Genomic DNA, 12,624 nt, shown 5'->3' with positions numbered 1-12,624 from the left:
ATTGTGTACACATGTTCTACTTCCTGATCTTTATGAAATGTTTTGGGAGCCATGTCCTGCTCTCGAGCTACCTTTTTACCTTTGAGATTCTTGAGCTTAGCTACCACTTGAAATAAATCAATCTCAACAATTATGATGATTTCTATCTCCATTGTCGGGTGTGTATGTCCTTTTAAGAAAATGATCTTCCAACTTGGTTAGTGTTCGATTTTCTTTGTATACATCAAGGATTTATGCAAACTGAGATCTCACTATCCTCTATATGGAATGTCGACATCTTGATACCCCAATCATGCATAATACCTTGTCCATTTTCAACCATGACCTTCCTAATAAGAGGGGATTGGCATTTTCCTCCATTGTCATCATTATCAAATTGATAATAGTGTATAAAAACCACCTATGCTAAAATAGGCCCATTAAGTACAAAGCTATGACACAACTCCACAATGTAAATGGCCCCTCTAGTAGTTATTACCACATGAGCTACTACGAGAATGCTAAGAATAACATGGTTGGTCAATCTTTTCACCCTAATATTAGCATAGGTTTATGTTGATTCATAGGACATCATAATGATGTGGAAGAAAGGGAACAAGGAGAGCACATCTTAAGGAATTCCAAGTTTGGGAGGTTGTAATTTCAAAAAATAAGCATGCCAAGGGGAAAAGAGGGCATGAAAAAACATGATATTCCCTTTTTAAACTTTTTAGAAAGAGGGAAAATAGCTATTTCCTTTCTGTTGTGCAAATGTACAAGGCAAACGAGGGAGGGGGAATAGAGTGGAGCATGGGAAATCACACCCCAAAGCTCTCTACCTCATGGTGCTATTTCCCCTACCCTTGAAAGCCATTGATATGACCCCTCTTCTACTAAGGTGACATTTCTTTATGGTTATTTCTCGCCCCCTCATGACATAAACCCCTAAGGATGAGGCCATTTTCGGACCCCATGGCTTCAGCATATATCATGGAAAGAAATGAATACACCTTTATTAATGCATGATATAATATTTTTCAATAACAATCATAATAGTCTTCAATATTAAATACTAATGATATTAATAAATAATGTAATAACCATTAATATATATTATGTAAATAGATGAAGAAGCTTCCAATTGACTTAATACATTTGTAGGCCACGCATTTCTTTGGACTCGTTTTTTACAGAATTGTGTGCTCCCCACGAAACTCAAAGCGTGTGCCAAACCAACGTTCCACGCGCATTCCCATGTCTGCATATATTCATGCTCCTCGACTCTCCAGCCCAAAATCATAGTTCATCCTCCTTCCTCGTCCCTGCGGAGTTCCGTCTCAATTTCCATTCCCTGTGTCACAGAGCAAAATTTGGCTACTGTGAAGCCTCTCCACATCTTGCACCCCCTCTGCCACACCACGTCCACCGATCCAGCCCAAAAAAATGCATTCCGCTCAGCAAGAGGAGAAGCAGCACAAGCAGCGCCAACATATGGCAGATGCCTGCGCCGTAGCGGCCGGTGTATTTGCCCTGGTGAGAAAGAGCTATTGTGAGCAGGCTACTCCTGGGTTGCCTGGCCTTTGTTTGACTCGTTGTCCTGACTCTTGCTTTGCTGTTCGATTTTGTGCAGCATGAGCGGCATGAGGCAAAGAAGCATCCTGAGGAGCGTCACGCGCACAAGGTGCGAGAGCACGTCGCTGGGGCGATTGCGATCGGAGCTGGTGGGGTGGCAGTTCATGAGAAGCACGAGAGGAAGGAAGCCAAAAAGGAGGCCAAGCACGCGCTTCACCACAAACACTAGAAAAGTATATTCCAATAAGGGTTGTGTTGTCATTATAACCTTGAAAGTTTTCTCTTACGTGGCGGCGGCATCTCAGGCTGTTTGGTTGTTCGCCCACCTAAGCTGGTTGTTTGCATTCGACTCCCTTGGAAGCTCCTCTCTTGTTCACATAGTTCATAGGGAAATGAGCTAGAAATGAAAAATTGTACATCCTTTTACCTTGGAGTTTTCTCTTATGTTTATCTTGTATCTCTTTCTAATAAAGGGTCCTTTGGAATTTTAATTACTCTTCCCTTAAAGCTTCATTTATAGGATCGATCTTGGTTCTCTTTCATCATAATGATAGACAATCCAATCTTCAATCTAGAATAAGAGATATGCCCTTCAATAACTAAGATGAATCCACTACTATTCAAGGTGACCTATTATCTATCTATTAGACTCATCCAATGTGATTTTTCCTCAACTAATTTCTTGTAAAGAAACATATAGGTAAGGCAACGTTGTAAAGTATATATTCTCTCTAAAATATCCATAGTAGTAACTCACATTTACATAATTGCTTATTGATTTCACTTTCTAGTACATATGTTCTCATCTACCATCTTTCTCCATTTCGATAGCATCATGTTTTCTCTACTTGCTTTTGCTCACATTGTTTAAACAAGAGTCCCCTCATATTCAATTCAAGGATGTATAATTACTGTGGAGGAGGGGCGGGTGGGAAAGGCATGGGGAGAGCAAAAGAGGACACTGATTCATGAGGACATCCCGCTACTTATGAGGGGAGGAGCCCTTATTTATGAGGGTAACAATTCGAAACCATCTTCATGTAGCCTAGTGGAAAAATCATTCTAGGTGGGTAAAGGATGTCTTGCATTCAAGTCCCCCCTTTTCATGACATTTTAAAGCTATCCCTTTGACCTTATTGAGCTATCCCTTTAACCGTATTGAGCTATCCCTTTGATCTTATTGAGCTATGTAATCTTGTCACCCCCAAAAAATTAATTGAGTTCCTCTATTAAAAGGTTTTAACTCTCCTTGGATGAATGAATAATTTATTGACATCAAGGGCAGATGGAAGTATGGTTGAGCAAAAATTATGAGAGTTCTCCTTAGGTCTAGTATATGAATGGAACAATTTGTTGATGTTAAGGCCTTCAGAACAGATAGGTGGAAAGTATGATGCACAAACCAATTAATGGAGAAATTAGGTGACAACCAATAGACAGTTAACATTGCATTCACACTTCTAGCCATCATCCCACTTTGAGTGTAATGGAGTGTAGTTGACTAAAGGCGAATGGTTGCCATAGCCTCATCTTATACATTCATGTTTCTTCTAGTCATCATCCCACCTTAGACCAAGTTTCTTATGTAGTGGGAGTATAGTTAACTAAAAGTGAATACTTGTCATAGCCCCATCGTATACATATTCACAATGGAGGAGGAAACATTTGTGCACTCAACCCATAGAACCTCTAAGCATATATAGGATTTAAATTGCTTGATTAAGACTGTTCTTTAAATTGGTTTAATCGATTTCTTCAAATAAAAATTGTTTTAAAAAAAACCTCAATCAAGGTTTTTTTCCCTTGGTGATTGGTGGATTAATCAATGCTTATCAAAACATGGCCTTCTTACTAGACACATGATAAATACTACTTGTATATATATACCATGCAAAAAAAAGAGATATTATGTGGTATAATAATGGTTAACTAAGTGCGAATAAAAGTAGATTTTTTTAATGATTTAAATTGTGTAAATGTGTTTAAATGGATATAAAAATGCTTTTTGAATTAAAAAAGGTTTTTAAAAAATCCTTGCATTTGTAAACATGATTCGAGATGTGACTCCCAACAAAAACTAATGCTTTTTGAATTAAAAAAGGTCTTTAAAAAATCTTTGCATTTGTGAACATGATTCGAGATGTGACCCCCAACAAAAACTTATGGATCATACTCTTTAGGTCTTCTTGAAGGTAAGATTTGTTCATAGCTATTTGTTTCCTTTAAATTTTAAGTGTGTTATACTAATGCTTCTTTTGGGCTATGTGCATTGCATAACCTTAGTTACCCTTCACCTGTATCAAAGTAGGCTTGCTTATTTATCATTCACAACTCATTATATAATAATATTGGCATAGTTATCACTTGCCCACATCTATGCATGACCTTAGTTGCCCTTCAATTGTATCAATTCACAACTACTCATTACACAATCATATTTGGCATAGTTATCACTTATCCATAACTACTTTTTTAAGTTCTTACTACTTGCAATGATTTATTGTCTTAGCTTGCAAGTTGCAATATATCCATCAAAGTACTATAGTTTAATATTCATCAAAGTAGTCTTGCCAAAAAATCATTTGTAATGCATTTAACAATCATATTCGGCATAAGTTTTACTTATCCACATCTAGTTTTTTGAGTTTTTACTACTTGGAATGGTTTTTATCTTAGCTTACTCTACAAATGATGTATGCCTTAGAAAGAAGACATTAGACATCTTCTCTGAGAATGTTTTGTACCATGCAACACATCTATGTTGGCCCTTCCTCAAGAATCACTCATGTCCAAATGAAAAGTGTAAATGAAAACAATATTAGGTCTTCATAGGGATGAAGAGATGTTCTTGTAGATAGTTCTCAGAAGGATGGATCATTCAATTCTTTATCTAATAACACTTATTTCATTAATTTTGGACTCATATGTCTACTTTTGGACTATTCCTTAAAATCCTTCCCAAATGAAAAGTTTACTTTATGAAAATGTCATTCGAGAAACAAAAGTTTACTTTCTGGCACTATCATTTCCACATAATACATTTCAAAATATCTCTCTACAATGTTGCACTAATAATGCAAAAACTACTATTAAATCCTAATTTTGTATTTCTTGTTTTTAAGAACCGTATTCTTAAATTAAAAAATCCAAGTTATTAGTTTAAATCCATGAAAAACCATGCTATTGAAGATTCACAAAATTTTAAAAAGGTATACACAAGAGACCTGCAAGACTCTTTTTACTTTCAATGAAGAAAACTATAACACTCTTGAATATTCAAGAAATTAAAAGATTTATACAGACATGAGACATGATGGAAGCCTCTTTTCTACTCTAAAAAATAGCAATAGCTATGCTTGCAATTTTACATAATCATAAATTTACAAGAAATATTGCTCTGGATGAGTCTTTGTACAAAGGATCTGCCGTGGCCTTTTTAATAATTTATTTTTTCCTTTACAGTGAGTTAAGTACAAATGGGCAATCCAAACATCACTACACGGCATAGGCCCTTTTCCGATGAAAATACCGACGCTTTTTAGATTAATTTTTTTTTTTTCACAGGCGCAAACGTCGTTATTAAAGTCGCTAAAGGCATCGGAAAAGAACTGTCGCTATAAAGCGTCGCTATATAGCGACACTGTTAATCGTCGCTAGATAGCAACAGTGGTAAACGTCGCTATATAGCAACGATTAACAGAACTTAAAAAAAAGGATTAGTGGGGCTAAACAGGGCTTGCTATGGCCCTATTTAGCCCCACTAATACTTTTTTTTGTTTGGTAATTACAAAACAAAGTTTTTTTATAACAAAATTTCCCTTGCGAAAAGGGTGATACAAAATCGCTCAAATGAAATGATCGAGCAACAAAAGCATATACTTGTCGAACATATACAACATTGTTTGTTACAAAATTACCCTTTTGAAAGGGTGATACAAAATTGCTCAAACGAGCGGATATACAAAATGACATACAGGGCGAAGAAAATGCAAACTGCTACTACCACTACTACTACTACTACTCATCCGAATCGTCCTTGTCCTCGTCTTGTTGGCCTGTTCCTTGGTCCTCGTGAGCTGCGCCTTCTCCCTGATCCTCGTCACGTGCATCTAATCCTTGGCCCTGGTGATTGCTTGCCTCCGGTGATGGGATGCTTGAGCTTTGACCCTAAGAGTGAACCATATAAATCGAAAATTAGATTGGAACTTAAAGAATAAAACAATTTAAAAAGTGAGATTACAAGTTGGAGTAGACTTATACCGTGCAAGCAGCCACCTCAGCTCAATCGATCGTCGCTCCCATTGTCTCTTGCTCAATAAACCACGACTTTATTCCTATGCGAAATGCACGTCGCGTCTCTGCATCTGTAGGAAGATGACCCATCGTAGCTTGTTGTGGATCCAATTTACGAGAGTTAGAGTTAGCTAAAGTGCATGTAATATGTAGTAAAACAAATAGAACAATACATTAAATGACAAGTAGACTTACCACGGTTGCCTCGAACGGCAACCGTCCGCGTGCATCAAAGTGCGAAGTACCTACGATGTCCAGCCGTCTCTTCGTAGCCCTCCTCTGACCCTAAAACATTTCGGGATTGGCCCTATTCTGCTTCTTGAAAAACTTCCAATCAGCTTTGTCTACCCAGCTGGGTTTAGCCAACCCCTTTGTGATGGAAGTACGCAAGGTTGATCTACGATGCTTCAAGGCCAAACCCATGCGCTCTCGCATATAATCCTCATTAAACTCTTGATTTGGCGGGTTAGGGTATTTTTGTTTTAATTCATTGATGACCGTCTGCTTCTTTTGGTCATCTTGATACCGCCAATCGGTAGCAATGCCGCTCTTGAAGTGATGGCTCATCAACCGCCTCATGGTGGCCATCATTGCTTTGCCCTTTCTATCTTTTATTATCTCTCTAGCAGCCGTGATTTGATAAGAGAGGTCCTCGATTGAGTAAGGAGTACTAATGGTAGCAGAGTCAGAAGGAGTGGAAGCTATACGAGCACTTTCGGAGCGAGGAATAGTAGTGGGAGTAGGAGAGGGCAAGGGACCTGACTGATATTGTCTCTCTGGACCAAGTGGAGACCCGTAGGAATGTGAGTCTGCTGACTCATCTACATCTCCCGAGTCAGCACAACATAAGCTGCCCTTCCTACTCTTCCTTCCCTTACGAGAGGCACGCGCAGGTGATGACCCCTCGATTGAAGGGGCACGAGGGGACGGCTAGGCAATATGTCCAGCCGTCGGTGTAGGGGAGGGAATTGTTGAGGTCCTCTGAGATAGCAGAGAGAAGAATCTCGTTGCCTCCTCATCACTCAGCTACACTACAAACTCGTCGGGACTCCCAACAAAGCCATGCACGGCTAGCAAAGGAGTTCCCCGAGGGGTAGTCGCAGTGCTACATGGAAGAGGAGTCCGACCAGGGGTAGTCGCAGTGCTAGGTCCGAGAGGATTTGGACTAGGGGTAGTCCTCGGGGTAGTCGCCTGAGAGGAATCAAAGTCCTTTGGAGCATATAGATCGTGAGCTCTCCTCCTACGAGGCTGTCCGTACTCGTCGGATGTGTGACATGATCCCATGTCTAACATAGACACAAACACGAAAACAAAAAACAAAAAAACAAACATAAGCATAGGCATCGGCATAGGCATAGGCAAAGAGGGAGAGAAGAGGAAGAAGAGGAAGAGGAAGAGGAAGAGGAAGAGGAAGAGGAAGAAGAGGAAGAGGAAGAGGAAGAAGAGGGAGAGAAGAAGAAGAGGGAAAAAAGAGACATATGCTCATGCTTATGCATGAGCATATGTCTTCTTCTCTTATGCTCATGCTTATGCTTATGCATAAGAGGAGTCATGCATAAGCATAAGCATAAGATAAGAGGGAAAGGAGAAAGAGGGAAAAAGAGAGAAGAAGAGGGAAAAAGGGAAAAAAGGAAAAGAGGAGGGGAAAAGAGGAGGTAAAAGAGGAGAAGAGGAGGGAAAAGAGGAGCATATGTCTACTTCTCTTATGCTCATGCTTAAGCATAAGCATGAGCATATGTCTTCTTATCTTATGCTCATACTTATTGCTTATGCATGAGCATAAAAACATGAGCATGAAAGAGGGAAAAGAGAGGGGAAGAGAGGAGAAGAGAGAAGAAGAGGGAAAGGAGAAAGAGGGAAAAAAGAGAGAAGAATAGGGAAAAAAGAGACATATGTCTTCTTCTCTTATGCTCATGCTTATGCTTATGCATAAGCATAAGAGGGAAAGGAGAAAGAGGGAAAAAGAGAGAGGAAGAGGGAAAAAAGGGAAAAAAGAAAAAGAGGAGGGAAAAAGAGGAGAAGAGGAGGGAAAAGAGGAGCATATGTCTACTTCTCTTATGCTCATGCTTAAGCATAAGAATGAGCATATGTCTTCTTATCTTATGCTCATGCTTATGCTTATGCATGAGCATTAGAACATGAGCATGAAAGAGGGAAAAGAGAGGGGAAGAGAGGAGAAGAGAGAAGAAGAGGGAAAGGAGAAAGAGGGAAAAAAGAGAGAAGAAGAGGGAAAAAAGAGACATATGCCCATGCTTATGCATGAGCATATGTCTTCTTCTCTTATGCTCATGCTTATGCTTATGCATAAGAGGAGTCTTATGCATAAGCAGAAGCATAAGCATAAGAGGGAAAGGAGAAAGACGGAAAAAAAGAGAAGAAGAGGGAAAAAAGGGAAAAAAGGAAAAGAGGAGGAAAAAAGAGGAGAAGAGGAGGGAAAAGAGGAGAAGAGGAGGGAAAAGAGGAGGAAAAAGAGGAGCATATGTTTACTTCTCTTATGCTCATTCTTAAGCATAAGCATGAGCATATGTCTTCTTATCTTATGCTCATGCTTATGCTTATGCATGAGCATAAGAACATGAGCATGAAGGAGGGAAAAGAGGAGGAAAAAGAGGAGCATATGTTTACTTCTCTTATGCTCATTCTTAAGCATAAGCATGAGCATATGTCTTCTTATCTTATGCTCATGCTTATGCTTATGCATGAGCATAAGAACATGAGCATGAAAGAGGGAAAAGAGAGGGGAAGAGAGGAGAAGAGAGAAGAAGAGGGAAAGGATAAAGAGGGAAAAAATAGAGAAGAAGAGGGAAAAAAGAGACATATGCTCATGCTTATGCATGAACATATGTCTTCTTCTCTTATGCTTATGCTTATGCTTATTTGTGGCAATATACGCTATAAAATAGATGCATCTTCATTGTTTTAATGATGTTCTTTTATAGTACAAAAAGTATAGTGCATTATGGTCATATGGACGACATTTTTGCATGGAATGCATCGATTCAAAGAGAGTCACATATGATTGTGGAGTCATGGCTAACTTCACACAAGATAGCCGAGCAAGTGCTTCGGATATCAATCTTCTCTCCTCACAGTTGGATTATTGTGGAACCATATGTGACATCTATGAAGTTGATTTCAGACGATTTAGTATTTTCATTCTTGATGTAAAATGGTTTAGAACTATTTACAACGGTCCCCATGCGACAGTGAGAAAAGATAGTAGCAGTTTCTTTGCAATAGACTCCACCAAACATTGGACCGATGAAAGTGATACTTTTGTTCTTCCCGAGCACTGTGAGCAGGTGCATACTAATGATTTAATTAATCGAAGCTTTCGTTTTTAAAGATCCATTAATACATGTACTTGAGCATAATTTCATATATATAATTGATGACATTTGGCACCCATCTTTAATATAGGTGGTTTTTCATCCGGATCGTTTTGATCTAAGATGGTGGTACGTGATCAAGTTGCACCACAAAGTAAGCAAATTTTTGAAGATAGAGATGTGGATATGGAGATGCCACTACCCCAATTGATGAATCTAGTGACGAAGATGTAGATCACAATATGAGCCAAGAGGAAGATGCGCATAATGACATCACACGAGAGGAAGATGGAGATCATGATATTGAGGAAGAAGACAACGATCATCAAGAATCACCACACTTTATTGAAGAAGATGATCAAGTACTTTTAGGTGAACGTACGATGCTAGAGTACGATGAGTACGATGATGATATAGGAGATCAACTCGGTATAGAGTTGGAGATAGACTTGTTTGGTGCCTTAGACTTGGGTCAAGATGAAACAGTTGATGTAAATGCTCTTAATTGATTTTTTTCATCTCAAACTTGGACATGAATATATGAGCTTCAAAGGCTTGATGTACATGCTCTCATATTTTTATTCTCTATGAGATCAAACATGTATGAAAATTTTAAAAAAATTGTCATTGGAAAAAACTAACTTTTAAGGCCTATATGAAAAAAAAAACCTCTCTGGAAAACGTCGCTTTATGGGACCTACTTTTCATACTGACGATTAGCACCACGCACGCGCTAAACATCAGTACGTAAATGTCGCAATAGGATCCATGTGTAGTAGTGCATTTTCTTGTTTGAATGTCCTTTTCTATCATCATAGAAATGAGTTATCCAAACATTTGCTTGTTCGAATGTCCTTTCTATCTCGTCACCTGTTGCTTGGGTGCCATCTTCATTCACTCTCATCTGACACCATTCGACACCTTTACTCTTTCTTGATATTTGAATGGTGTTATCATGGGCATTCTTCATTTCTGCTATCTCCTTCTACTTCCTCCTGGGTAAGCATCTTTATAAACTCTGTAATGTGCAAAATAATTCATTACGGTAATTTTATTTTGTCTTCTAAATCATACCCCATGTGCTTCTTTGTCTTCTTTGACCTTGATTTCCAAGATACTATGGTTGTCTCTGTGGAAAGTCTTGAAATTTCATCATGATTTAGGACCCATTCCTTTTTTAGACAACTACTATACAATGTATTGTTATCTTGGTTCTCCTTCCTACCCCTTGGCTCATACCATACCACTATAAATGTTGTAGCTCTCCCCCAATCATCCATGCTCACGTCAACTACTTTCACAACCCAAAACTTCACATTTTCATGTTCATCATCCAATGGTTGAACTGCAAGAAAACAATGGACATCTATGTCTATTTGTGGCATAAACTCTCTCTTCTTGGGTCCACAATATGGACGTGGGAGCAATGATTCAAACTCATTTTCAAAGAGACCACATGCTGGGCGCAAGTTGTTACCAACATTTGGCCAAAATAAAGGCCGTTCTGCCTTAATATCATCTTCTCACATTTTTGCAAGGTCCTTTATCAATCGGTAGGTCTTGCTAATTACAACAGTAGTGTGTTCCTTCCAAGAGGGCTTCCAATCATGAAATCTCCGAAGCATATCCTCTTTGTATGTAATAAAAGCTTTTAAGCCTTCTATTTCACCTTTGGATTTCTCATTGAATTCTTTTATAGGAGCCCACGTTTGATGCATTTCTTTGATCGAAATTGAAGTTAAGAGAGAGTAAGGTTCTTTAGGTTCCCATTTTGTATTAAGAGACTAGTGTTGCGACTACATCACTAGTTTTTCATCCTTTAAGAAAAAGCAAAAGTAGTATGGAGCGCCATGACCTACAGGGCATCACCACCTTTTAGAATGAAAGGTAGAATAAAGCTCTTCCAATCATACATCCTCCCAACCATTGAGCATACTATTCCTTCCTTATGGCCACCAACTTGCCTCCCACATTTTCTTATCAAGTCATCCATCGTCTCCATGTCCTTGTGTTTTAGTTCTCTTGAAACCATGCTAAATACCTGATCGATATCCTCATGTGTGTGTCCAACCAACAAAAACCCAACTTCAATCTCATTGAAGATTCTATGAGCAATTAGCATTGACAAAATGCAAAGAAGAGTACATTCTTATTCTGTCATCTGCAATTGTCTATTTGTACTCTCAAAGTTGCTGGTAGGTGACCTTTTTCTGCATGTACCTTGTGAATTGCCTTCATAACATATGTTACAACTTGATTGCTATCATGTAGATACAAGGAATCAATACATATGTCTACAAAGAGCTAAAATCCATGCACTAACACTCCACATAGATGTGTCTTTAAAAATTATTTTCCTTGTAGCTTAGGTGGTGTTAAACGAATCGAGGTAATGTTGTTGTATTTTGATCCATACCATCTATAATAACGCACATGTACTCATTTGGGTGAGAAATTGCTATTGCCGCAACCGTTGAGGCTCTTATTTTGGGACTTCCTGTGTTTCCATGAATGTTAAATTTAACTCCATACTTTGCTTTATTAGCCAAATTCCAATGTGTGCCATGTGATAATCATGTAATAATCCGATATGCATTATTGAAAACACCTTTTCCATTTATAAGAGGCCTTATCTGTTGTCCTGAACTTCACCTTCTCTTATCATTTACAAGAAAGCAAGACAGTCTCGTGAGTAGGTATTCATTTCTTATGCTCCCTTTCCTTTGCTAGACATGTTCTCTATAGCCCTTGATGTCATGTAAGTTAATGGATCGCATACATCTACACTTACAGCATGTAGATCACATTGCTTTTAGCATAACATCTTCATTCATTTACTCTTATTCTCTTTGGTTGCTTTTTTGGATCTGCTTGGACTCGCTTTCATTTCATGCATCTGTATGTCCATTTTGGGACCTTCAGTAAATCCTTATTTGGATTTGTGCAATTCTCCTTGTAAGATTTATTTCTCACATTGTTTTCATGGGATGTTGCATCCTTGATCTTGTCACTCTGATAGTCAAATACTGAATAGTCCTTTGTTGATGTCATCCTTGCTTTTGATACATTCGTCGAACCATTTGTAACATTAACTGTTTCACAATCAAAGTCAAATACTGAATAGTCCTTTCTTGATCTCATCCGTACATTTGATACAATCGTAGAACCACTTGTCACAGTGGTGATAGAGTGTCCAGAATGATCTTCAAACTCATCTATTCCTAAGAGAACATCACTCATTGATGCACTTTCTATGGATTTCATAACTCCATAGTCTTGAAACTCCTCTACTCTTGAGAGAACATCACTCATTACATCATCGTGCACGATTTCCATAATTCCATAGCTACTTGGTTTGACTCCAAGAACTTTATCAGTATCCATGAAGCCATCCATCTTGATAAGATATCACTTTTGACATCTTTGCCTAAGTTCTCAATGTGCATGAACT

General features: G+C 38.5%; 1 protein-coding gene across 1 annotated transcript; it reads left to right on the top strand.

Annotated features, from left to right (window-relative positions):
* The first annotated feature begins 1,223 nt into the window (after positions 1-1,223).
* Positions 1,224-2,023, top strand: LOC147887037 (uncharacterized). The gene is made up of 2 exons (XM_087394920.1): positions 1,224-1,512; positions 1,610-2,023. Exons 1-2 carry the CDS (start codon positions 1,423-1,425, stop codon positions 1,778-1,780), a joined length of 261 nt encoding a protein of 86 aa, XP_087251046.1. The 5' UTR covers positions 1,224-1,422; the 3' UTR covers positions 1,781-2,023.
* Positions 2,024-12,624: the final 10,601 nt, after the last annotated feature.

This window comes from Dipteris shenzhenensis, chromosome 23, assembly GCF_047967505.1.
Source record: "Dipteris shenzhenensis isolate YYH24624 ecotype China chromosome 23, Dip_SZ_1.0, whole genome shotgun sequence".
NCBI classification, from domain to species: Eukaryota; Viridiplantae; Streptophyta; class Polypodiopsida; order Gleicheniales; family Dipteridaceae; genus Dipteris; species Dipteris shenzhenensis.
Note: the sequence above shows the minus strand (reverse complement) of the source record. Positions and strands in the feature narration are given on the sequence as shown.

What these genes read in the sequence shown, in the direction of transcription:
- LOC147887037 (XM_087394920.1), top strand. Translation starts at nt 1,423, where the DNA reads ATGCATTCCGCTCAGCAAGAGGAGAAGCAGCACAAGCAGCGCCAACAT. An exon ending in CGGCCGGTGTATTTGCCCTG is followed by an intron (nt 1,513 to 1,609) that starts GTGAGAAAGAGC and finishes GATTTTGTGCAG; the next exon opens with CATGAGCGGCATGAGGCAAA.